This window comes from Arvicanthis niloticus, chromosome 13 (genome assembly GCF_011762505.2).
Source record: "Arvicanthis niloticus isolate mArvNil1 chromosome 13, mArvNil1.pat.X, whole genome shotgun sequence".
Lineage (NCBI taxonomy): Eukaryota > Metazoa > Chordata > Mammalia > Rodentia > Muridae > Arvicanthis > Arvicanthis niloticus.
Genome location: NC_047670.1, coordinates 74344244 through 74372074, shown reverse-complemented (window position 1 = coordinate 74372074; position 27831 = coordinate 74344244). Strand labels below are relative to the sequence as shown.

Sequence of the window (27831 nt, the reverse complement as noted above, 5' to 3'; positions counted from 1 at the left end):
TTTGAATTTTGGCTTTTTAATATCGAGACTGTTATAGACTATGGAGACTTTTGAAGGTGGACTAAACGTATTTTGCATTATGCTATATCTAGGTATGGCCCTCATACCTATGGGTGCCAGGGAGTGGAATGTGGTGGTCTGAATATGCTGGGCCCATGAGAAGTGGCACTATTAGAAGGTATGGCCTTGTTGAAGTAGGTTTGATCTTGTTGGAGGGGAGTGTCACAGTGGGGATGGGCTTGGAGGCTCCTATGCTCAAGCTCCATCCAGTGTGGAAGAGACCATCCTCCTGGCTGCCTGTGGAAGGCAGTCTCTTTCTGGCTCTCTGTGGATCAAGATGTAGAACTGTCAGTTCCTTCTCCAACACCATGCTTCCTGTCATGATGATAATGGACTGAACCTCTGAAACTTTAAGCCAGCCCCAATTAAATGTTGCCCTTTATAAGAGTGACCTTGACCATGGTGTGTGATCACAGCAGAAAAACCCTAGCTAAGACAACCCTGAAAGTCCTGTGTTTTATTGTTTGGCTTGGGGTGGCTAATTTTTCAAAAGACATTAAAGGCATTGTTAGATTGACTTATTAGATCACGTTCCACTGTAAGCATTAACTAAGTGTTTTCTGCAGCTGGGAACATATCACACATGTGCAAAAAGGTGTATCACTCCTTAATGGTCAGGAAAAAGAAGAACTTTGTCTGTTTCTTGAGACAGGGTTTCTCTGGGTAGCCCTGGCTGTGCTGGAATTTTGTAGACCAGGCGTGCTTGGAAATCAGAGATCTGCCTCTCTACCACCCAAGTCATGAGAGTAAAAGTGTGTGCTACTACTGCCAAGTGACAATGAGATAATATTAAGCAAAATGTTAGGTCCCTTGGGCTAAGCACTAAGAATAGGCTCAAGAATCTAAACTTGGAAAAACAGGGGCTGGAGAGACGGCTTGCCATCTAAGATCACTGGCTGCTGTTCTGGAAGACCCTGTCCAGCACCAACACGGTAACTCACAATGGTCTGTAACTCCAGTTCCAGGCAGCCCAACGTCCTTTTCTTGCCTCCAAGGACACTAGGCACACATGATCTATATACATATATGCAAGCAGAACACACAAACACATAGAATAAATAAACTCTGAGAACATAAGCTCTTCCTGAGCTTATGTACCTGAGCCATCAGCAGAAAGGCTACAGCTGTGGCTGAAGCATCATAGGCGCCAATGAACCTGAGCCAAGCAGCCTGCAGTCAGCCACACCTGCCAGAGCTGGAGCATCACCCTCTCTGCGCACCCCTACTTCACTCTGAGGTGCAAGTTCTACTCAACACCCCTTACGCTCTTGAGCTATTCTGTGGCATGCAGTACAACCCTTCCCATCTATAGAGATAAGGAGGTGGAAGTTGCCCTCCCATCCTCTCCCTTCCTCTCCTGTCCCCTTCCCTCCCAAAGCAGTTGCTGTTGGTTTCAGAGATGCCAGAATTCTCCAATGTGCTGAGAGCTTTCATGGCTAGATAGCTGAACAACTCCCAATACACTGAGAACAACAGTCTTTGTCTACATGCTCTGCTCACTTGCCTTTTATGTTCCCATGACAATGTCACAGCACTCTCTCAGCTCTTCATAGTTTTGGAAATTTCTTTTAAGTGTTAGGAAGGTGCTTAAAAAAAAAAAAACTACTATTTATTCTGTCTGTGTGGGCGTTTTACCACATTCATGCATGTGTATGCCAGTGGAGGCCCAATGAGAGCACTGGACCCCCGGAACTAGTGTTACAGATGGTTGTGAGCTGCCATGTGACTGCTGGGAATTGAAATTGGGTTCTCTGGAAGAGCAACAAGTGCTCTTAACCACTGAGCCATCTTTTCAGCCCTTCCAGGATTAAAAAAAGAAAAGATTCATTTTAGTTTTGTGTTGTGTGTTTGCACATATATGTGTGTGTGTGGGGGGGGTGCCCTTGGAGGCCAACAGAACAGGGTTAGATCCTGTAGCTCTATACTTACAGGCGTGTAGAGGGCCTCTACAGGAGCAACAAGTGCTAGTAGTCACTGAGCCACAGACATTATTTTTTCAGTCACCTTTTCTTCCCTCCTTACTGGCCTTTTTCTGGCTAATTTCCTCCCTCCCACAAAGTCCCAGTGAGATTAAATACCAGCCTGACAACTCAGTTCTTAACACTGCCTTGCATTTAATCAAACACTTGATTCACAGACTATGCTTTCTAACAGCTGGGGAATTTTGAAAGCATGTTTCAACACGGCAGGGCCTGGAGATCACAAATTGGTTTCTGCAAGATAGTCAAAACTTTGTATCACCCAATAAGTTCACAAAGTCCTTTTCAATAAGCAATCATTTTGGACACAGGATGTAGAGAATCATATCCTTGGCTCCTTCAACTAACCCTTTTATAATCTATTAACAAACATGTCAAGAAAGAAAGAAAACCCAGAGGAGAAAACAAAATCTTCCAGGAGTTTAGAAATGAGAATTATAAATGCCCAAACCCTTCTGCTTTGGTTAGAGCATACTGCAGAACTGGAGTAAACCTCAAAAGGTGACAGTGTACCTAGGAAATCAGGGTTGCTTGGCAACAAATGAGATCTCTGGATAAGTTCGGTAGGTACTAGACACACTGTTGAATGAATGAACAGAATCTCCTGGCTCAAAGGAAAGCAGCACATCAAACATGAGGGGTGCTCAGGAAATACAGTTCACACTGCCCAGGACACATGGTTCACAATGCCTAAAACATGCAGTTCACACCACTCAGGACAAATGGTTTTCACTGTTCAGGACAAATAGTTCACACCGTTCAGAACATGTGGTTCACAGAGCCCAGGACACAGTGTTTACACTGCTCAGAGCACATGGTTCACACTGCCCAGGACACAGAGTTCACATTGCTCAGAGCACATGGTTCACACTGCCCAGGACAATTGCTCAGAGCACATGGTTCACACTGCCCAGGACACAGAGTTCACATTGCTCAGGACACAGTGTTCACACTGCTCAGAGCACATGGTTCACACTGCCCAGGACACAGAGTTCACATTGCTCAGGACACAGAGTTCACATTGCTCAGAGCACATGGTTCACACTACCCAGGACACATAGCTCATACTACTCAAGACACGCAGTTCACACTACAGGCAGAAAAACTATAATTCCTTCTCACCCGATCGGTATCTCTCATCTCTTGCACCTCCAGAACGTGAACGGTGGTACTTGGAAGGAGCGGAAGTCTGAGCTGCCGTGGGAGCGGGAGTTTGGTTTCTTTCTTTCTGTCCTGTGGAATCAGTTTCTAAAAGAGGAAGTTTGGAAGATGGTTATCCAATGGCAACAATAGGGAGGTGGTATGTTCTGAACACTGAGCATCCTTACAGCAGCTGAGAGTGTTCTCATCCCCCATCTATAGTCAACAGTTACAGGTTAAGGTAGGCACATAATGTAGATGTGAAGGTCATAGGCCAAAAAATTATCTTATAGCTGTAACTGTCAACAGTCTGTAGTAAAGAAACAGTAAGACAATAAATGTGTAAAAAGTCATCCTTGAAACTGGCTCACCAAACAGTTAAATAAAAAACAAGGTTGTGGGCATTTGGTTTGGGTTTTGAGTTTTTTGTTTGTTTGTTTGTTTGTTTGTTTGTTTTTTTTTTTTTGTCCCACCCCACCCCCTGTAGTGCTGAGAATAAAACTCAGGCCTCACATGAGCAAGGCACTATTCCACCATTGAGCTACATCCCTAAGTCTAGATTATTTGTATTTGAGAGAACGGGGAGGGGGTCTTTTACGATTCATCTACAGATGTTCCTTAATGGTTGCTGTTGCTGGAATTCTCACTGACAGTTCCTTAGCTGAGCAGAACACCGCACAGCTGTGGACTGTAAGCCTGTCCTGTCTCATACACTCAGAGCTACAGCTCAGCTGAGCTGCAGCCCCACTCCGGTTCAACTGGTCATGGGCCCCTGACCCCGCTGTCCCCCTACTCCCAGTTATTGTCCTTTAACACTGCACACAGATAACGACTTTTGAAGTGTCTAAGGTTGTAAACTGGCCTTTCAGTCAACCTGCATTCTCAATAATCCACTTCAAATAAGGGCTACATATTTTTTCTTTAGGTTTAGTTTTTCAAGACAAGGTTTCTCTGTATCCCTGGCCATCCTGAAACTCACTCTGTAGACCAGGCCAGCCTCAAACTCAGAAATCTGCCTGTCTCTGCCTCCTGAGTGCTGGGATTAAAGGCGTGTGCCATCACCATCTGGCTGTCTAAAATTCTCAATATATTCTCCATATCTTCTTCAACAGACTATAGCTCCTGGGCCTATTATACCTATTACCTGGATTTTGTTTTGTTTTGAGACAGGGTCTTTGTGTAGCCCAGTCTTGCTTAGAATCTGGAATTCTCTTGTCTCAGCCTTTTTAGTGCTGAGATAAGAGTGTACCATGAAACCAACCTACACTGTTTTTTCTTTTTCTTTTTTTTTCTTTTTTTTTTTTTTTTTTTTTTTTTTGCTTTTTGAGACAGAGTCTTCCAGGAGTAAACTTGCTATGCAGGTGAAGCTGACATTGAACTCCTGATCTTTCCAAGTGCTACTAAGATTAGTGTATGTTACCATGGTGACTCAGAGTCTGTCATCACAAACAGACTTATTGGGATGTAAGGTGTGGTGGTTTGAATATGCTGGCCCAGGGAGTGGCACTATTTGGAGTAGGTGTGCCACTGTAGGATGGGCTTTAAGATCCTTTAAGATCCTTGTCCTAGCTGCCTGAAAGTCAGTCTTCCACTTCATCTTCAGATGAAGATGTAGAACTCTCAGCTCTTCCAGAGTCATGCCTGCCTGAATACTGCCATGTTCCTGCCCTGATGATAATGGACTGAACCTCTGAACCTGTAAGCCAGTCCCAATTAAATGTTGTCCTTATAAGAGTTGCCTTGGTCATGGTGTCTGTTCACAACAGTAAAACCCTAACTAAGACAGCAGGAGTAGTCACTTACAGTGCCTATGGCTGTTTTCATGCTGTCCAGGCAGAACTGAGTAGCTGTGACAGAGGCTGTAAGTTGTTGAAGCCAGTCCTCCTGCCCCTTTAACAGAGGAGGGAGACATGGGCTGGCTAGCTGGAAGCTGCAGAGCTTGGCAGACTCTGGTTGGGCTACCTCTGCTGGTTCTCAAACAGAGGCTATAAATGGGACTACAGGAAATCTCCCCAAGACCTTTAAAAAGGAAAGTGATGGGGGATTAGCAAGTCAGGTCAGGAGCATCACATGCTTTGGGATTCAGAGTCAGTAGTTAAAGAGGGAAAACATCCAAACCCCTTACCCCAAGCACCACACCACTGTCCATCTTGGAAAAGACTGCAAAAGCCACTTGCCTGAGAAAGGACTTGAAATACAGTCCGACCAACTTTAAATAGAGAACAAAAATAGAAAGCAGCTATTTTTATTTTTACAGTCAGATGATGTATACAGGAAGGAAATCAAATTAGCACGCATGAGCTACTTTGTAAATATGCACAGGGAAAATGGTTTCAGGTAGCACACTGATCCTTAAAGCATGCTCTTATTGGCTTGGAGGATTTGTTTGTTTAAGTTAGATTGTTTTTCCTTCCTTCCTTCCTTCCTTCCTTCCTTCCTTCCTTTTCTTCCCTTTTTTGAGGGGCCATATAAAACTACAATTGTATTACCCACTACAGGTTATTTTACTGATCAAATAGCATAACAAATCACTCCAAGAAACATGATGTTTCCAAACTGTATAGTTAATGGTTTAAATGTTAAAAAGATGGAATGTAAATTTTTACTTAAAAGAGGAGACATACAGATGTAAGTATTTTTTACTGTCTTTCTCAAATATGTTTCTGCTTTATGTTTTTCGATGTAACTAATTAAAAAGGAGAAAAATAATGTAGGTTAAAGATCAAAAACTGCCACAAAGAAGTGACAGGCATAAATCTTGGAAAAACCAGAAGAGAGCACACTAAATAAAAATGGGGTCAGCGATGTACAGGCCAGAGCACAAGTGAATGGACACCAGAAACGAAGTCCACACAGCTTTCTACCAAGCAATGGGCAAGTCTCTGTCCACCTCAGGAATGCTTCTAAGCCAACCCATTTTTCCTAGGTCTGAAACTATGACAATCATATTTTAATCTGTCAGAAATAAACCCAAAAGCTCTATTCACAGTTTCAATAAGTATGCCCAGTACATAATGCCATACAGACATAGATTTATGTCAGAATAAACTGTGTTTACATGTGCATCTGCTCCAACTTGACAAAACATTGTAAAAGCAGCCACAAAAGTTGGTCCACAACCATTTGATTAGCATTCAGAAGGCTGAGGCAGGAGGACTGCTGTGAGTTTGAGATCATCCTAGGCTATAAAGACAACAAAAGACACCAGAAAAATGGCTCAGTGGCCAAATGTGTTTGCCACCACATCTCACAGCCAGAGTCCAATTTCCAAGATCCACACGGCAGGAGAGGACTGACTCCTGCAAGTTGTCTTCTGACTCCACACACTGTGTGGTGTGAGGTGCAGGCACGCGCGCGCGCGCGCACACACACACACTCTGAACAAACAAACATTAAATAGAAAAGCCAAGAGTAAAGCAGACTTCCAGAAGGAACTGTGAATCTACCAGGAGAACTTAGCGTAGCCCAGCAAGCTTATCTTCCTGAAATGGGAACAATCTCTCACTATGAACTTTATCAACTTTTATTTCTAGGTACTGCATTGACACAGGCTGGCTCCAGAGTACTGGGATTACAGATGTGCACTACTGTGTACAGCTAACGTGCTTTTGCTGAACATAAAACCAGATGTTCATTATAGAACATTAAGGGAATACTAAGGAAGAAAATGAAAGTGATATTGATTCTCTAAAACTAAAAGCTATGACCTATCAAACCAAATTATGTTCCTAGATAAAAGGTGACTCTCTGGGCAGAGTTCTCCAACACTGTGAACTTAGTTCTGTCTCTCTCCCCCTACAGGAACTGTACTGCATTTAACATGTACTTGGGGTTGAGAAGAAAGAAGCAGTATTCTGGGCAGATCACAGAATTGCTGGAGAGTCACTACACTCTGCCTGCAAGTATACCAATTAACAGATGAAACTGGAAACAACACACCCCAGGCCTTATCAAGGAGAGGACAGAGGGGTCTGAGGGCATGGGAGGGCAGAGCCCTCCCTATCTACCAAGCGGGCAGGCGAGATGCTACCCAGCCGTGGAATATCCCTATCCAACCACATCTCAGGAGGGGAACCACAATACAAGGTCCTGTGTTTGGGATAAAGTGTGTAATTTTATTGCCAAGGTAAGAAAAAGCTAGGCCGGGTGGTGGTGGTGCACGCCTTTAATCCCAGCACTTGGGAGGCAGAGGCAGGCGGATTTCTGAGTTCGAGGCCAGCCTGGTCTACAGAGTGAGTTCCAGGACAGCCAGGACTACACAGAGAAACCCTGTCTCAAAAAAAAAAAAAAAAAAAAAACAATGAAGGTAAAAAAAAAAAAAAACACAAAAAGAAAAAGCTAAAGGCAAAGGTGGAGTTCACTATATATAGCAACATAATCAGATAATCTATGAATTAAAGTGAAAAACTCAGACCCTTAGTCTGAACAAAATCACTCTCTGTATGATAAAGACTCGGTGGGACCTGCAGTGATGAGCTACAGCAGAATTCTTTACCCTTGCACTGTTTAGTTTATAGACATACGGGTACTTATAAAATCCAAGTAATTTGAAAGGCACCAAGTATAAAGGCCTGACTAGAGGCTACAGCCTTGCAAATGAAGTCTCCACTCCCAGTGTGAATTAATTTAACAGAGCAGCTCTTCAGGCAGCTATGCGGAGCAGCCACTAGGGGTCACCGGTACCTTTAAATGGTGATGGTAGATGATACATGTCTTTTTTTTTTTTTTTTAAATTCAACTTGGTTTTAAATTCTTCAGAGCATTCCTTTTCAACAATCAACATGCTCATAACTAATTGTTCTTCAGAAAGTGGGTGAGTCTTCTGTATGTGCACTGTTTGAACGTAATGACACAAGGATCACAGAAAAGAATCGATATTTACTAGTACAAAACAGCACACCTTTCCCACCCAGGAACACAGGAGAAAGCCAATTCAGTTCTTACCCCTGACACTGCCTATGACTTCAGAGATATTCACACATGGAGGAGTAGCAGTGAGAAGCAAGGCAGCTCGGAGACAAACCACAGGACAAAACACATTGTAAAGGGGGTCAGGCAGATGTGCTCTCAGTGGTGTCCAAACAAGGAACGTGAGGTAAAGACCATCAGGGCTCATGTTTTTAACCCTGCACACTCTTTATACACTTCACATATGTACACAATGCACTCTGGCTACTCACACCTCTGCCCCACCCCCAGCCCCTACCCTGTGGTGTTGCTGAAAAGGAAAAGAGCAAGGCTCTCTGGCCCACATGACCAAGAAGTCAACATCTAGGAGTTTCAGGAAAGATGCACAATTAAAGGGGACACTGGAGCAGGACCTAGCTGGGCACGGAGAAGGAGAAGCCACCTCTTTCTCCCAGTGTGATGTTCACAGCACACCAGTAACAGGGTAGAAACCTCGATAGGGACAAGGAATGCTGCTGGTGTGAACAGGCACCTCACTGAACAAAACAGCGCTGGATAGAAAAAGCGAAGTGGGTAAGCTCACCTGCTCTAAGCCCAATGGTAACAACGTGGTAACATCGCAGCTCTCTGGACTCTTTCCCTCCCTCCTTTCTTCTTCCCCCCTCCCTTTCCACCCATAATGAGACAAGATCAAGGCTATATGGAACAGAGAAGCCTTGCTCATTTTGTAGCCCTCAAACTCAGGATCCTCCTGCCTCAGCCTTCCAAGTGCAGGCATTACAGGCTTTCTAATCCCATCTCATCTGGCAGATGCTATTAACAAAGTTAGGAAGTCCCTCACAGATGTGCCTTCAGAAGAGTGTGCCAACTGCCACCTGAGTCCTTATTCAAGGCCACCGCTCTCCTTCTCAAGGACAGATGAAGCTGCCCAAGTCCCCCTGGGCCTCTGCTGGGGAGCTAAGGCTCTGGGCCTTGCTGAGAGCCTCACATCTGGGGAAGAGAGGCCTGTGAGTGGGTGAGTTCCCAGCCTGAGAAGGAAGAGGTCAGCAGTCCTGGTTAAGTGCCTGGACAGATCCTGACCACAGATTTTTCTGGGCCACAGGCAACCAGGAAAATGGCTATGCTAAGGGAACACGTTAGGAACTTCACTCTGTGAGCCCAAGGGTGTCTTGTGAGGCAAGAATGGGCTCCACCTTCAGGATTCATCAGAGGGACAGAAAGGAAGCGGGCTGAGCAGCAGGTCAGCATTAAGGGCTGCATAGTGAGACCAGCTCACAGTAGCACCCAAAGGCCTTCACTTTCAGAAGTGAATACTGGACCACTTCTCTCAATGCCTAACTTCCTGTGGGATCTTGGACAATTCAGGGTGAAAAAGAAGCCCTGAGAGAAAGGACTAGACTTCCTTCTGATAAGATACATGGAGCAGATACAATGATGTGCATCCAGTCATGGCGACTCCTATCCTATGCATGCCCACAAACAGCACAGGACTGGAGTGGAAGCTGCAGTCTTTTCTAGTATGTCGGAAGCCTTACCTGCAAAGAAGCTTCTACATCAGAATGGGGCAGACAGAATGATCCCACAGCAGGGAGCTCCCGTGTCTCAGAGGCATGCACAGGCTACTGAATTGTACTCTAAACCTCACCTCTAGTTTCAGTGACTGGATTGTCCAGCCCCTCCAAATTTCTCCAGCACTCATTTAGAACCCTGGAATGGTGTGTTTTGATCTTTGGAGCCCAGTCCATGTAAGAACCTTTCTGTGCACTGAGCAGTGGAGAGGTAGAGGTTGGAGCCGCTCTTACTCCTTGCGCTCCTGCAGTAACTGGCTTTGGCCTTTTACACCAAGGTTCCTAACAATTTAGTTAAAATAACTAAGATCTTGCTGGAATCCTCACATCTACCACTGATGGAGGGTTGTTGGGATTAAAAATGACATATCAATTTAAAGATTAGGACACTGAATGTTATGATTAAAACTCCGGCTTAATGGGCTAGGGTAAAAGCTCGGGGTAAAGCTCTGTCTGCAATTTCAGGGGACTCCTTCTACAGAGAGACAGGGTGGAGACTAGAGTTTGGGGTGGGATGGGGTGGGGGTGTCCTTAGAAGCTTGTGGGCCAACTAGCTTGGTGTAAGCAGTGGCAAACAAAAGGAGAGCCTGTCTGGAGTTGGAAGGTGACACCCAAGGCTGTCCTCTGATCTCCTTATATGGGCACTCTCTGACATACATATACGTGTGTGCACATCACAAGCCCCAAAGCCAATCCTGCCTACTAATGTACACAAAGTCATATGTTTTATAAAAAACAAACCGTGACTCTGCTTTCATATTCTTACAGGAAGCTGTTAGGGAAAATGGTATTTCAGGCTCTTCTTGATAGTCTGGGGAAGTTGGGGGCTAAACCACAAAGTGTTTTCTTTGTTTCTATTAACACAATCATATAAACACTTGTATAGGCTTGAGGCAGAACCCAATGTGGCAGACCTGTGATGAAAGGCACATGACTGAGGGGCTGCAGTGCAGCTGCCTATGCACCGCACAAGGCACTCAGGAGTAAATCCCCTCCAACAAACAATGGCCCCACCCAAGACTGACAAAACAAAAACAAAAACCTTTGCTCACTAGAACTTCTTCCTGGGATAAGCTACAGAAGTCACCACACAACCACATTCACAAACAACTGGGGTGGGAGCTGTGGTGACCAGTCGGGAGAGAGGAGGATAAGCTCAGCCTGGCTCACATAGTGGGATTCCAGGCCAGACAGGGTGATCTAGTGAGGGAGGGAAGGAAGGAAGGAAGGAAGGAAGGAAGGGAGGGAGGGAGGGAGGGAGGGAGGGCTCCATCCTCACTGGGACACAGAGAAATGGAGCTGAAAGAAGAAGAAATCAAGAACAGAAGAGAAGCAGACATAACAATCTGAAACAACAGCAACACAGTAAGACAGAGGAAACCGCTTCATCAATGCCATCCAAGTGCAGCTGTGCTGACACATTTAAAGAGAAGGATCTGGATGAGAGGGCAGGACACAAATGCTCTTCAAGAGCATTTCCAGTTAATTAATCTTTACAATGTGGGGATGAACTTATGGCCTCAGAATATGAAGCAAGCACTCAACTATCAGAGCACAGCCCAAGCCTCCTTTTATTTCCGGGTCAAGGTTGCCTCAGTTGCTCGGGCTGTCCCTGAACTCTGTAGCCCAGGGAGGCTGTCGACTTGCTGTCCTGCCTCAAGCTCTCAAGCAGGAGGGATCACAGGGCAACTTTAAACAGCAATGAGCCCCCGCCAGAGGAGAGGCTGCTCAGCTAGTGAACAGCTAAGCTGACAACATTCGCTCTTACCTTCTGCTGTAAGGACCTCACACTCACCATGCGGCGATGATCACCTCAGACTCCTGATGCATCTACCTCTACCTCGCAAGTGCTGGGTTACAGGCATGTGCCAAGACACCCTAGCTCTAAGATCTTTAAATCAATACAAATTATCTTTGTGCAAATCTAGAACAATCCTAACAGAAAGGTTTTGCTAAGGCTGGAGAGCTAGCTCAATAGTTAAGAGCACTGGCGAGTAACTTGACCTCTGACCCAAGTTCCAATCCCAACACCCATGTTTAGTCATTTCACTACTGCCTGTGACTCTAGGGGACCTGACACCCTCTTCTTGCTTTTCTGGACATGGACGAATGGACATAGACACATACACACACACACACACACATGCGCACACACACACACACACACACACCCCTCTAATACTAAACATAACACAGGGTATGTGTTGGGAAATGGGAAAGAAAGGGAAAGGGGAAAGGAAAGGGGTCAAGAGGGAGAAAGGTCACAGATACTGACATTTCCCGTTTTCTCTTGGCACTGAGGACTGGTCTAGCCTGTGCTCTTACCACTGAGCTGTATCTCTAGCTCACATTTTTTTTAACACTTTATTTTTGAAACAGGGTTTTGGTAAATTGCCTATACTGCCCTTGAACTTGTAACTCTCCTGCCTCAGCCTCCTATGGGATTCCAGGCTTATGTCACTAGGCTGATACTAATGTTTTATAGAAAGAAACTTACAAATAATACCTAAGTTGATTAAAGCTGAGAAAAAGTAAAAAAAAAAAAAAAAAAAAAAAAAAAACCAAAAAAAAAAAAACAAAAAAAAAAAAAACAAAAACTATTTAGAACACTGAAGTGACTATGAAGAACGAAGATGAAAAGCCTGGAAGACACTTGTCCTACAGGGGGAGAGGCGGGTACTGTGCATCTTTGTTGCTGGAAGCTTGTAGTACTGATTATTTAAAAGAGATGAACTCATTTCATTTAAAAATAAAAATTGCTGGGGCTCTATCTCAGCAGTAGCGCATTTGTATAGCACATCCAACGCTCACACACACATAGTACCAGTGACCTGAAGATACAAGAATGCCACTAAGACAGGGGACACAGGTGTCTGGAACCTGTCACTCAGCAAGCTGCTGTACAGAGTGACAGTGACGCCAGAGCAAGCTGGTGGGGTCTGGGCAGAAGCAAGAGAGTTCTCAAAGATAGGGCACTGCTGGCCATGCCCAATGCTGCCACCTTGGTGTCCCTGCAGTACCTGGAGCACTAACATTACTCATTAAATATGTACCATGGTCCTGTCAGTAATGCCATGATCTTAAAAACTGTTTCTCTTAAAGCTACCTGAAACTATCAGGTATTTGTATGGGAAAATCTCTGAAGTAAAGATTAGACTAGAGGATCAGCAAAGTGAAGCTTCCTACACAAAAGCTTCTGCTTTCTAGTCACTCCAAAGGTATTCACACTTGGCCAGGAGAGGCTGATTTAGAGAGAGGGGTCTAAACACGTGTGGATTGAAAAGTCACTTCTTTAGGCTATGCCAGAAGAAGCATGAACTTCCTGCCCCTCCCCCTGGAAGTCTGCTAAGTGAAGCTCAGGAGAAGCTTTGCTTTGGGCTCTGGAGACTTTTGACCATGGTGGGGTGGAGTGTTCTGTTATGTTCTGTAGCATTCTGCAGTGTTCTGCAGAGTTTTATAGTGTGCCACCGGGTCCCAGAGCACTGGGCTCTGTCCCAGTAGGAGCTGAGGGCTATGAGGGGCTAAGACCTCATTTCCCATGCTGCTCGAAGTCAAAGTGTTCAGGACCTTGAATGAAACTATAACTTTCATAAAAATGTATCTACCTCTTTAAGAGATAGTATGACACTTAAATATCACACAGAATTTGGGTTTTATTGAAAGAAACAGCAGTTAGCTTGAATGTCAGGGATTTAAAAGTGATTCTGCAGGTCACAGTCTTGCCACATGGTGATGGGACAAACTAATCTCTAAGATGCTACTGAGTCAAGTCAAGCTTAATGTTAATGCAAACTGCCAGCATTTGTTCTCCGCATCCTGTTTTCTAAGTTCTTTAGTCTTCTGTTATCTGCTACATCTGACCATAAAAATTCCATTTTCCCTGCTAGATTGCTGAGTTTCCCCTCTAAAGATCATGTAGCATTTAAATAATGACATCTAGCTGGGCAGTGGCAGCGCACACCTTTGATCCCAGCACTCAGGAGGCAGAGGCAGGGAAGATCTCTGAGTTGAGGCCAGCTGTCTATATAGTGAGTTCCAGGACAGCCAGGGCTACACAGAGAATCACCATCTCAAAAAACAGACAAACAAAAGCCATCTACCAGTGAATCCTCACTCAGTACCCACTACTAACAACACACTTAAGAAGAGAGCTGGTCTGAGAGAAAGTGAATAATGATTAGCATGAAAGACAGTGACAGCACAGAGCCTGTGCAACACTGTACAATTACATCAAAATATGAGGACTGTGGTGACCAGCATTAAAGTACTCTCAAGTTTTTGTATGAAGGAAGTTAAGAATCCTAAAACTTAAGTTTATATATATATAATCTTAATTATATATATATATATAAAAATAAAAATATAAATATAAATATTTAAATATAAAGTTAGGTCTTGCTGAGGTAGATAAATGCTCTATTATCAGGGAGTTACCTCCTAACTCCATCCACGTAAGTTACAGCTTTTAAAAATAATTATAAAAATATAAAATAAAAATTTGACAGAATTACAGGGAAATATTGATACTTTAGTCACTGGTATCTCCAAAAGATGCTATGAATCACAGACCCTGAATACACTTCCTATCAGTACTGATAGACTGGCAGACAAGAAATTCTGAGCATAATGCAATAGTGTGACCCAAGGGACTGTCACAACACTAAACACCAACAGATAAGTTAGAGGCCAACTTCAGTCTAGGCAGGTCCTAGCAGACTCCCTTTTCCCTTTGTACAGGCATGTTCTCTGACCACAGAGAAGTTAAGAAACACTTACATGAGGAAATAAGGCAGACACAGCCTAGCTGTACAACCCAGGAAATTCTATAAAAGTTCATGAGCCAACTTAGAGGACACAAAGAAAAAAATTACAAAAGGAACCTGAAAACAATAAATCAGAAAATAAAGCATGTTATTCAAAGAAGCAAACATCTGGGATGACTGGTGGGGGTGGGGCAGAGACAAGTAACACAGACAGACAAGGCGGATATTTAAGGAGAATGCTGTGACTAGCATCATTTGTTTACTAGCATACAAGTAGTTTTCTAGAAAAATCAAATGGACCAAAACCGGTTCAAAACAAACAAACACACACTCCCAGGGAAACTGACAGCTTGGTAGTTTAAGAATGGGAATAGAAACCAGATGACAACTTTCAAGAATCCGTTTTCTCCTACCAGTATGTGTCCTGGGAACTAAACTCAGGCTCACAGCCTTGAGGGCAAGCACCTCTACCCAACCTCCTTCCCCTAGCCATCTTGATAACCCAAGATGAAGGTTTTGAGGATAATTTATTGGATGCTGTTGCAGTTGGGACTTGAGGTCAGGAACCTGGGTCCATTTTTCTGTCCTGTGATAGAATGCTCTGATTTCCACCCACAGGAGAAGGGGGTGTGTTAGTCAGGGTTCCCGGGGACAGTCCACCGCCTGGGCAGGACTTGAAACAGCTATCCATATCCACAGTAAAAAAACAGACAATGAGCACATACACATTTCTTATACTTAGCTCAGTTTTTCTACCCTTGTATATAGTCCAGGATCCAAACTCAAGTAATGGTGTCACCCACAATGGGTTGCTTCCTCCCACATCAACTAACATAAGCAATATAAACCACACAGATTTGTCCACAAGTCAACCTAATGTAGATAATCTGTCAAATTAACAAAACCTCCAGTGTGTGTGTGTGTGTGTGTGTGTGTGTGTGTGTGTGTGTGTGTGTGTGTTTCGGGGCATGTTGTATAGTGGATGGGTTGGTGGTTTAGTAAAGGTAGTATGAGTTAGTTATCAACTTAATTTTGAGTGTATTGAAACAGAAGTTTCAAGTGAATTATAAAGTGGAAACTTGAGGGTTCTTTGGAAGGTCAGTCACATGGTGTTTTGCTGGGGCAAACACGTAAAGGAGTGTTTCGTTAAAGTGGACACAGGTGAAAGACTAAGGCAGACTTGTTAAGGAACATTTTTTTCCCCTGAAGCAGACTGAGGAGAGAGGATGTTCTCCTAAAGCAAACATGTGAAAGGACATGTGATGAAGGATTCTTTGCTAATAACACTCATGTATTGGTCCGAATTACAATTTACATTTGGCAGGGCTCCATATAGAGAAATGCACCAAGAAGAATTGACAAGAAATGCACTGTATACTGCAGTTTCTTGACTTAGGCTGATTTGATGCAGGTGCTGAGGCTTTTCTGATCTTACTTTCCTGAGACACAGCCAAAAGCTTCTCCTGCTGTCCCTCCTGGTCCCTGTCCCTCCTGCTGACTCAAGCTGAGGCTGAGGCCTGACTGTCTCTGCTAGGTCATATCATCACTGTTACTAACCCAACTCTACTGAACTGGACTGCTGGTTTATCCATGAAGTGTTTGTGAGTGGATCAAGCTGCTGCTGTTGACCTGTGAACTGAATTGCTGATTTCCTGACAACAGAGACAGGAGCTCCTCCAGGGAACCTTTCTAAACAGGTCCACTTCCCAGATATCCTTTCTTTCCCATTACCTCTGGTGGGTTGTGGGCTAAAAGAGAGGTTAAAGTGGTTAAGAACCATAATTAAAAATAAGATTAAAAAAATTAAAGTTACAGGGTTATATTAGAGGACAAAGGCAGGCAGGCTGAATTTGAGGCTTGCCTGTCTATGTAGTGAGTTCCAGCCCACCCAGTGCTAATAAATAAAGGGCCCCTGTCTCAAAACAGAGGAGGTTGAAGAGGAGAGTGCACAGCTGGATTTATGGATCAGGAGCTCAGGAAGCAGCCTAAACATTGTCTAGAAATCTAACAGAAATGCAAATTCTCAGGTTCTACCCTAAACCTACAAAACCAGAAATCTGTGCAATCTGTGTACCTACAACCCACAGACAGAGAAAGGATAAGATGGGTTGGGGCGTAGACGTAAGAATCTCAAGATTTGCCAGGTCTGGTAGTGTACAACTTTAATTCCAGCACTTGGGAGGCAGAGGCATCACATGCATTTAAGGCCAGCCTGGTCTACATATCTAGTTCCAAGACAGTCAGAGCTACATAGAGAGATTTTTGTCTTTAAAATAAAAATTATTTAATGCAAGAGGATGAGCCAGCAAAAGTATTTATGAGGAACAACAATAAATTAACTTCTGGTTTTTTTTGTTTGTTTGTTTTTTGAGACATGGTTTCTCTGTCTAACAGAGCCCTGGCTGTCCTGGACTTCATTATGTAGACCAAACTGGCCTCAAACTCATGGAGATCCACCTGCCTCTGCTTTGTGAGTGCTGAGTTTAAGGCTGTGCAGCACCATGCCTGGCAAGAAATTAATTTTTAAAAAAAAATCCTCAAAAGAGATGCCCAGGGGCCAACCTGGTCTCGACAATCCTGCCTCCTTGAGACCCTCTTCCCAAGGTGATTCTAGCCTGTGTCAATGAGAAGAGTTCAGGATTGACTGAAAGCAGGCTTTTAGTCCCAGCACTTGGGAGGCAGAGGCAGACAGATCTCTGAGTTTGAGGACAGCCTATTTTACAGAGTGAGTTCCAGGACAGCCAGGGCTACAGAGAAACCCTGTCTCAACACCACCACCACCACCACCACCACCACCACCATGGCTGAGGAGTGTGGGAAGCTGCAGAGCACTGCTGAACTCAGTGACGCTGACTTCAGGTGCTGCTGTGGGCTGAGCATAAATGGGGGTTTGAACAGCTGAGTGAGAGGATGGAAGATGGTTATGGAGCACAGGGTGGGGCAAGGGGGCTGCTAGGAAAGAACCTAGCTGTGAGGGAAAGTGCCTGCAGGAGACAGACAGGCAGGGGAAGCACAGCAGACGTCTGAGCAGGAGCAGCACTGTATTACCAAGTGTTCAGAACTGCTGCACAAGGGAGTAAGAAAAAGCAGGCCACTTTTCATCAGGATTACTACTTCTCATTTTTTCCCTTTTCTTTAAATTAATGTTTATGTGTAGAAGCGTCTGGCCTCCTTGTATGTGGGTGCAGCTTGCTCATTCAGTACCCAGAGAGACCAGAAGAAGGTGCTGCATCTGCTAGTACTAGAGTTACAGACCACTGTGAGACACCATGTGGGCACTGAGAAATGGACCTGGGTCCTCTGGAAGAGCAGCCATTTAACTGCTGAGCCATCTATCTCTCCAACCCCTCCTCTACAATTTCCACAGACACTGTGTCCCTCACATGTGGACTCAGGATGCACCATTCACAGTGCCCTATCCCTGGTGCCATATTTCCACATCTGACCACAGTCCTACCTGCCAGGTATAAACAACAGGAAGGAGTAAATATGGGTGGGCACAGATGTAGGAAATTCCTTTCGGCAGGAAGCTAATGGAGATATAATGGAAGAGCTTCTAGTTTCGTCATGGGGTCATATTCAAGGGCAATTCTACTGAGAGATGTACACACACTCTTGGTCTACTGCAAATAAGCACCCTCGTCTCAGTCATGCCAAGCAATCAGCTGTGACTTGGCTCCCATATAGTCTGCGCATGGGCAAGATGTGCTGACAGTATGGATTTCTCAGTGTAAATTCATACACTGGATCTTGTGAAGAATCCCACCTCTGCCTCCTGAGCACTGGGATCCGTGTGGACACTGGAGTCGACACTCCTGTCCACATGAACACACAGCCAGCACTTTATCCACTGAGCCACCCCAGCCTTCCTTTTCATTGTATTTCAGGGCTGTCAGCATTATAGGCCAGGTTTGTAACTAAACGCATCAGAACAATACTCCCACCTTCCATCAGACCCACAGAGCAAAAGCTGGATTTCCACAGGCTGCCAATGACCTATTTCTACCTCTCCTCTCTCAAGTGATTTCTGCATTCATCCATTTGTAAGTTATTTTAAATCCCACTAGTGTTTGTGGGAAGGTATCATTGGGCCTCTGTGCCTGTATATTCCACATCCATAGATTCAACTAAGATTGACTGCAGATATCTGGGAGAAGAGGCTACCTGTTCTGAGCATGTGCAGGCTTTTCCTCCCTGCTATATCTCTAAGCAACACAGTACAGCATCAGCTTATGTAGCACTCAGTCACAGAACAGCACAGATGCAATTGAGAGATGACCTAAGGTGTGTGGCAAAGTGTGTGTAGATTACAGTCAAATATAAACAGAATGGGCCACTTTCTGTGAGAAAGTTGAGCATTTGCATTTTGGTGACTACAAGGATTCCTATAACCAGTTCCTTGCAGACACTGTGAGACAACGCAGGAAATATTTATTCTATTATTCATTCAACAAATATTCATAGACTGTAATCCTGTGCAACATCTAGTCTGATAAGCATGGAAGACACAAAAACTTCATGGTATTTATAACTGAATAATAAAAGCAATTAGCTTTATAAAAAAAACCAGATTTTGATTGCAAAGGAAAATTAAAAGTAAAAACTGCTGGAGGTGAGAGAGATGGCTCAGAGGTTAAGAGCACTGACTCCTCTTTCAAAGGACCTGGATTCAATTTCTAGTACCCTGATGGCAGCTCATAGGTGTCTGTAACTCCAAGATCTGACACCCTCACACAAACATACATGCAGGCAAAACACCAATGCACGTAAAATAAAAATAAATTATTTCAAAGCTGTTTGTTAGTAAGTATGATTAAAGCAGCACCTAGCTATCAAGAGAAATGCTGGAGAGAGATGGAGATTACACCCCTGCAGTTGGTATGGCACAGGCTTCTAGTCCCAGCAGAGGTGGGTAGAGGTGGAGATAAGCACGACTCTTGGGGCTGGGGAGTTCACGCTGACCTTGTCCTCTTACACAAGACCTGGGTTTAACTTCCAGCACCCACATGGTGGCTCACAAGGGTTTGTATCCCAGGAAATAAAGACACCCACTTCTGACCTCTGTGAGCATCAGTCATACATGGTGGTGCACATACATTCATGCATGCAAAACACTAACAAACAAAATAAAAAAATAAAAAATTTGTGTCAAAAATATTATATATACATCTGACACTGTGCTAGCATGATGGCTTGCCAAGTAAATATGCCAAGAGATGGATGATAGAGATGGATGAATGGATGGACCATAAAAATGGATGGATGATAGAGATGGATGGACAAATGGGTGATAGATCGATAGATGGATCAATAGATAGATCAACAGATAGACAGACAGATAGACAGACAGACAAACAGACATCTGATACCTTGGAGGCAAGGAAGCGCAATTGGAGTTAAGCACAAAGGGGACTCTGGACTTCCAGACATGTAATAAACTTGCCAGTGTCTTTGCAGAAGTGGTAACTGAATGTAAACTGGCTCCCAAGTGTGTGTGGGTCCTGCCCCCATCTCCTATCCCCCAGCACTACACACCCTGCAATGAACATCTGTCTTCTCTCCCTGCCTTGCTTTCCCTGTTCCTAACACTACCTAAATCTGCAGATGCTCACGTTGCCTGTAGGCACACATCTTTATATGTACTGACTCTCTGGCATAATGAAATGCAGTTCTCTACAACCTGGAACATTCTGTCACCGAGTCCTCCCAGTCTTTCACACACGACCACCCTAGATCTGTGCAAATGGTGAGATGACCTCAGGTGTCTTTACAGTGCTTCGTGCACAGCAGATGCTCAACTGAGAATCTTCCCCTGCTCTTGCCTTGGCTTATCTTCCTACTGGTATGAGATGGTGGGGGTGAACAAACAGATGACAGAGATCTATTAAGACAGCTTCTCTCTAGCTGAACACACAGAAAGCACTTCTCTCTTACCTTGAGTCTGTGGACTGTAAGGAGACAGAAGTTTGGACCTTTTCTTTTCATATCCTTTCTGTGTGATGTCCCCTAAAACAGCAAGAAACAGAAATGAGTTATGCATTTATTTTTATCCTGTGGTTCTGCTGTAAAAAGAAAATTAATTATAGAGTTAGAAAAGTACCACATATAGAGTGATTTTTTTTTTTAAATGTATGTTCTTCGACAGGACTTTGTAAAGTGTGACTTCCCGCAGGCTTGGAGACAACTTGTGGAAAATTGCAGGCTTGTCCCCACATCAGCCTTGCACAGCAGTTCGCTAGAGACTCCTGGCATCCCTCAGCACCCTCACTTTCTTGGTATTTAAGATACTCCAAAATGGAATGACACACAGGCACCTGATATTTGAAAGAGGACTTTACAAGGCCCTTCTGCTAACACTTGGGTGGCAACCTAGGGCTGGAATTCCCACATCTGCTCTCCTTGATTCAGTAGCTTGTATTACTCACAGACATGGCTGTTCTTTTCTGCAAGGTTAATAAGCAAAGAGCACAAACAAACACGCACACATGTGTGTGCTGCACTGATACAGCAATGGCCAGGACCACGGAAAGGTGGAGGGTAGGTAGAGAGAGCACTGCCTGGGAGAGGGAGGAGCTGCACAGGCTCCAAAGGAACTCAAGGGAATGTAAGTCCTTTCAAGGTGTGGCAAGGGATATGGGTACTGGAATGCACATAGCATGAAAGCAGTTTTCTAAAAATAATAAATAATTTTTTAAAATCAGAGAACACTTCATTTAAAACAAAGTTTTGCATATAATTCAGTGCATGAAAACAGAAAAAGTCTTAAATAGCATAAAAGATAATTTAAACATACAACTTCCCAGCATTTTTTAAAGAATTAATTGTTTGTTTATTTACTTATTATTTATGTGTGTGGGCGCACGCCGATGCGCACACAGAAGCCAGGAATCTGTTGAATCCCAAAGGCACAGAGTCATGGTCATTTACAGGATCAAGGGCACCAGGGTCTGAATTCCAGTCTCCACGTTGCATAGCAAGCACACCCAAGCACAGAACAATCTCTCTGACTTCTGTTTGTTTTTAGCTTTTGAGACAGAGGTTTGCTATATAACACGAGTAAGCCTTAGATTCACAATCCTCCTGCCTCAGCCTCCTGAGTGCTCAGAAGATAGACATGCACTGCCATACCTGGCACATGTTTAACATTAAGGGTTTATATACACCAATGGTCAAGAGAGAATATGGTGACAGAAAGCTGACATCCAGGGTGATGCATGTCTGGTGTTGCTAGCTAGCTTCAGCATACCAGACCAGACGGATAGGGGGTATGGGGACAGGTGGCTTACTAAAGACAGACAGAAGGACAAAATCAGAAAGACCAGATGTCCCAACCTTGCTACAAAGTATGAAAAGAAGCAAATGAAATGAATTGAAGAAACTGAGGACTGAACAGAGGGACAGGCAGGCCTGAGTAAGATCCTCTCTCTGACTGTTCATACTCGAGCAACTACACAAATGGGGCCGCTGCCATGGACAGTGAAGAAGCTGAGGAATGTTTCTGATGGGACAAAGGTGACATGAGAGCTGAATTTAATGTGGGTCTATGGGACACACAGAGATGTCCCATCAACAGGTGACCATACAGACCTAGAATCATAAGACTCTAGCTAATTCAATAATTCAGGTAAGCTCAAACACACAATGAACGAACAGAGAGTATACAAGTACCAAGGACCCTCACAGCAAACAGAAGGCTGTTCTCCCTGTGAACTAGCCACTCTGGGCCACCCTTCTCATAGAGCCCTCTGCTCTCCCACTCTCTGCAGTATAGGTGGGACAATCACAGCAACCATTCCTGCTGTCTAGGGCAACATCTGATAAAGGGAAGGGCCTCTCTTTAACGGCTTTCTTCATCGATCAGTCTCCACCACTCACTCATTGTCAGTAACTATCTTCAGACTAACTGTTGGATTCGGCAGCTGGGACATCTATCCACCACTGAGTGTCTCAAGTTTTGAAAGAGGTCAAGAGGTCTGATTCTGCCATGCCAGTTAGCTGGGTGAGATTCATAGCTGAGCAAAGAGACTAAGAAGCCCCAGAAGACCCAGAGTGGCAGTGAGGAAGTGAGGCTCTGGTGCCCTCACTTCCGGTGCCTGTCCTCTCTGACTGGAAAGTCCTGCAACAGGTACCTCCCAGGCTTGCCTTCTGTCCCTAGTTCCTCCTAAGACTCTTCTCCCCAACCCCGTCACACTTCTGTGGTAGCACTTAGCACACCACTGGTATTTTAATGATCTGTTTAGCTCTGGCTCCCCACTAGACTGTGCACTTGGGAGCAGGGATTGTCTTGTCAACTCAGTGGCCCGCCCACAGCCAGTACAATACACACTTGTTGAATGAGAGATTCAATAAATGAGTAAAATGGTGAGGGAGCATTAAATCAAAGAGACATGTGCACTTGGGTAGAAAACTGGAATGGAAGAAAAAGAAGTCTTTACTTCAGCAGGAGCTGAAAGGCCTCAGGACAAGAACCTAGAGTTTACTGAAATTTGACAGCAGACCTTAAAGGCCATGCTTAAATGGCCAAAACAGTACCATGCATGGTGGCTCATGCCTTTATCCTCGCACTAGAGAAGAAGAAGCAGGAAGATCTGAGTTCGAGGCCAGCCTGGTCAGGAGACCTTGTCTCAAACAACAACAGAAGGGAGAAGAAAAGCAGAGGCATGAACTGGAGAGGAAGGAACAGAGGTAGAGCTTGGAACCTCGGAGCCAGTGCAGACCACACAAACAGATCAGCCCTCAGCTCTACCCAATGCCTGGGAATCCTCATTCCTCGGCTGTGTCATGCCCACCAGGATTCAGAACTCTGGAGTCAGTCTCATCCCCATGAGGTAAGCAGATCTTGCTGTACTAAACAATGCTGTTCACACTTGATCCCACTCTTGCACTAAACAATGCTGTTCACACTTGATCCCACCTTTGGTTCTCACTGTCTTTTTGTTTCCTCTTGCTTTTGCTGGGACTTGCTTTCCTGGAAACCAGCGAAGGGCTCTATGCATGCTAGGCACAAGCACTCTACAGTTGACCTACAACCCCAGGCCTTGATCTTTTTTTTTTTTTTTTTTTTAAGATTTATTATATTTTAAATCCTCTTTCTGCCCTTCCCTTCCCCTCCGTGTGCACGCGTGCACTGGCTAGGAGTTGAGGAGAGAAAACAACTTTGTGAAGTCAGTTCTCTCCCTGGGTCCCAGGGATCAGGCCATCAGGCTTGGCAACAAGCACCTTTACTCACTGAGCCATTTCTCCGGCATCTAGTTTTTTGAGACCTAAACAAATACAGAGATTGGCTTTTCCCTACCAGTAAGACAACGTGTTATCCACCCACAAGTCAGCTTAACAGAGCACACCTGTCCAAAGGTCTGCAGCAGCTGGTTACAGAAGGAAGTACACCTGATAAAAACCAACAATCAGCCAGGTGTAGGCTAAGACCGACCCAGATAGCTTGAATCTGTCTAGTCACCTTTAAAATCCTGCCTCAGCAAGGTAAAGCAGACGCCGCTGAAGTTGCTACTATGTGGGTCTGGACAGCTGTCAGGACAGGCAGACACAAAGCATGAAGACCTGGAAGAGAGCAGCACGTCTGAAGGCAGAGATCTAAAAGTGCATGCTTGGTCTCCAGGAATCAGGACATGGAGGCCTGGGCTGCTCTTGGACCCAGCCAAAGAGGAGGCCTCCTCCAGCAGCACCTTCACATGGAACCCTCAGATAGATACTGCCCATTTAGAGGCCACGATCACCTCGAAAGTCACTGATTTAATGCCCTCCTCATTACATGTCTCTCTAGAGCACAGCCATCATTCTAGAGTTTAGAACATCCTGTTAACAGTTCATCTGATCTGGCAAAAACCCATGTTAAATAAGCAGCAAAGTCACCACCTTCCTAAGCCTGAGTGGGACCTGGGAGCTGCTGTGGAAGGACAAGGCTGGCCCAGCCTCCATGTCTGCTCCCCCACAGACACACACTTGCTGCCCTGCTCTCCACACGTTTATCTCCTTCCTGTTCTTCATTCCTAACTATTTGTCATTGACTTCCAGAACACACACCACGAGAAACAGAATCATTCATAACACAGGCAACATGAAATGAACAATGTTATGGTTTTCTTCATCGAAATGCACAGCTTTTTAAAAGGTATTAGCAACTCCCCACACCCTACCTCTAAGATACACGGGACAGTTTAGCCCTTTAGCCCTTTTCATTTTTTTAAGTGAGAATGCTAACTGTCAGAACTACAACCAGGTTTTGTTTTGTTTTGTTTTGTTTTGTTTTCTTGGTTTTTTTGGTTGGTTGGTTGGTTGGTTTGTTTGTTTGTTTGTTTGTTTTTTCAAGACAGGGTTTCTCTGTGTAGCCCTGGCTGTCCTGGAACTCACTCTGTAGACCAGGCTGGCCTCAAACTCAGAAATCCGCCTGTCTCTGCCTCCCAAGTGCTGAGATTAAAGGCGTGAGCCCCCACTGCCCGGCTAACCAGTTTTTAAAAATAAAAATAAAAAATTGCTAGAGGTGATAGCAAAGATGGCAGCTGCCACAAGTTCATCAGTTGGGGCAAAAGACCCTGTGTGAGTTTCGTGCCCACTTACTGCCAAGTCTAAAAAAGAAAATTATAAAATTTATCTTCAAATTTGATGCCTGTTACCCACTCATTCAATACTTTATATGGAAATTTTAATTCCGGAAAGCAGTAGGTTTTAGTACAGCTAAAGATAGATAGTACAATATGAGTTGTACCAACTAAGAATGAATGTACATGGGGCGTGGGGGTGGGTGGGTGCGTGGGAAGACCACTGAGAAGGCCAATGGGGCCAATCTGGAAGCTAACCAGAAAAAGTATGAAAAGCTAAGTAATACCTAAGAAAAATCTATCTTACTAAGTTTTATGTGTTCCTTCAAATGAAACATCTTTTGTACATGTATTTAGTGTGAATGCTTAAAGGGAAGCATGCGCACCACAGCATGCACATAGACTGGGACAACCCAGGAGTCAGGTCTCTCCCTCTGTGCTGTGAATCCCAAGAATTGAACTTAGGTCATCGAGTATGGTGGCAATCACCTTCACCTACACGGCCCTCTCATGAACCCTGAAATGAAAATGGACAAACAGCAGACACACATCTTCAAACATCCTCCTTCCCAAGAGAGGCCTGAGTACACAAAACATGGTTCACCCCCCAAACCAACAGTCTTTTCCTGTTCTTTCTTGGTATATGTTAATCGTAGATACCTAAGATAATTCTAATTAAATACACTGTTCTGGGCCTGCACAGAGGCTTAGCAGGCACAGGCATTGCTGCAGAGTCTAAGACAGCAGAGCCCAGGAACCCATGTAAAGGCCAACAACGCCACAAAGTCGTCCTCTGACTACCACACATGTGCCCACATATACACACAAGGTTTTCTTAAACTTCAAAAATCCTGATTTATTTCTAACATTCCTTAGTGTTTATTTCTGCACGTAGATGAAATCAATATTGCGATGGAACAGCGAAGTTTACATAGTTAAGCATTCAAGTTCTGTTAAACCAATACAATCCTAGTAAACTCCCAGCCAGCCTGAGTCGCAGTGAGGCTATCTTAAAATGACAAAGTTGGAAGTTGAGAATCTTCATTTATCTAATATTTTTCAGATCAGCTCTAAAAGTCTTCAAATGGTAATAATTTTTTTTAAGTAAACCTTGTTGGTTTTGCAAAACAATTTTTGGAAGAAATTAAGATTTTCTACTTTCCGTTCTCATAGATGTCCTCTCACCTCATTTAGAAGAGTGACTAGACATCTTTGTGTTAAGAACTAGAGGTAAACCCAGACTGTATTCTCCCAGAACTCTAATCATAGGACTGTTGTGGCTATAATGGCTCACCTTTCTAGGTCAAATATATGATTCTTACCAACTGTATTTTACTAATGGCATCATACAAGTTCCAACAAATAAAAGGCAACAAAAGATACTGAGAAGCTGAGCTCTTAAGTGTGGCTACATCATCATGCAACGAGCTAAATTAATCTCACTAATGCAAACGGTATGTTCCTCTGTCCACTTAGAAAAGCTGCCTATGGAGAACTGTGCTCACCTAATGGCTGAGTATATAAAAGAAGCAGGAGGAGTCAGGAAATGGTGAGTTTCCCACAGATCTGGGCAGTGGAGAAAGTGCAGGCTTCACAGAGAAGCAGACCATTCATCCATTCACATGCTACTACAGTAGGTCACTGAACACCACTGAGTGAGCCCATGCAGAGTAAAACCCCTTCCCTGGACGGCTTCTGGTGAGACTTGAAGAGAATCAAAGTCTGGACACTTAGTATACACTCAATTAGTTTTAGTGGACACACCCCAGCAAGAGTCCTAATATACCTTTATATTTAACAGGTTCGTTTAGGAAATTCTGGGCTGCTTGGATCTTTCCAGAAACCTGTTCTACAGCTGAGGAGCATATCTCCACCGCCATAGTCTGGTCCGTCCTTCCTTCCTTCCTTCCTTCCTTCCTTCCTTCCTTCCTTCCTTCCTTTTTCTTTCTTTTTTTTTTTAAAGAAGAGGGGTTGGTGAGGTAGCTCAGCAGGTAAAAGTGCCTCATATACCACCTGCCAACCTGAGCTCCATCCCTGCCATCCTGAGGCAAGAGAGAACTGACTCCTGACAGTGACTCCAACCTCCACATGATGCTGTTGGCACACCCATCCCCTAAGATAACAAGTAAAAAAGTTTAGAGCAATAACATTGGAAAAGGAAAGAGGGTATCCAGTGTTTCTAGAAGGTGCAGGATTCTGACCACCAAGGCCAACAAAATCAGCAGCTCCGAATGCTGGCAGGCTACAAGAGTGGAACACTGGCCTCTTACAGAAGAGATATAAACCTACATCCAAAGTGAGGGAAGATTAGTCACCATATGTGAATGTAAATGGTCCTATCATGCACATACATGTGAATGTAAATGACACCATCATTCATGTACACATGTGAACATAAATGGGGCTGTCACACACATACATGTGTGAATGTAAATAGTGCCACCAGACACAGAACAGAGAATTAAATGCACCTCATTATGGATATTATCCAATTTCAGGGTGTCAGGAGAAAAGGCCACTTCACCTATGACTACCGTGTTCCTCAGACTATCATCTTTAATTTCCTCAGGAGGTTGGGAAGCCATTTCCAGCAATGAGTGGTGCACACAGCAGTATAGCACGGGTGTCTGCCCTTATTATTTATCCACTGGGAATCGTTTTTGGTTTTTTCAGGATAGGGTTTCTCTGTGTGGCCTTTGCTATCCTGAAACTCACTCTGCAAGCCAGGGTGGCCTTGAACTCAGAGACACCAGCCTACCTCTGCCTCCTGAATGTGAGAATTAAAGGTGTACACCCAGGGTGGGACACTTTTTTTAAAACAGGAAGAACTAACATCTAGACCAACTACAAAGCCACA

The 27831-nt window shown here is 44.3% G+C and overlaps 1 protein-coding gene across 2 annotated transcripts in view; it reads right to left on the bottom strand.

The window, feature by feature from the left end:
• Positions 1 to 27831, bottom strand: part of Dip2b (disco interacting protein 2 homolog B) — a 184259-nt gene that overhangs the window by 83529 nt on the left and 72899 nt on the right. For both annotated transcript variants that reach the window (XM_034517365.2, XM_076912081.1), the window contains exons 2-3: positions 20353 to 20424; positions 3162 to 3287 (exon numbers count right to left, since the gene is read on the bottom strand). In XM_034517365.2, the coding sequence (XP_034373256.1) occupies positions 3162 to 3287; positions 20353 to 20424 (198 nt within the window). The remainder of the gene's footprint in view (positions 1 to 3161; positions 3288 to 20352; positions 20425 to 27831) is intronic.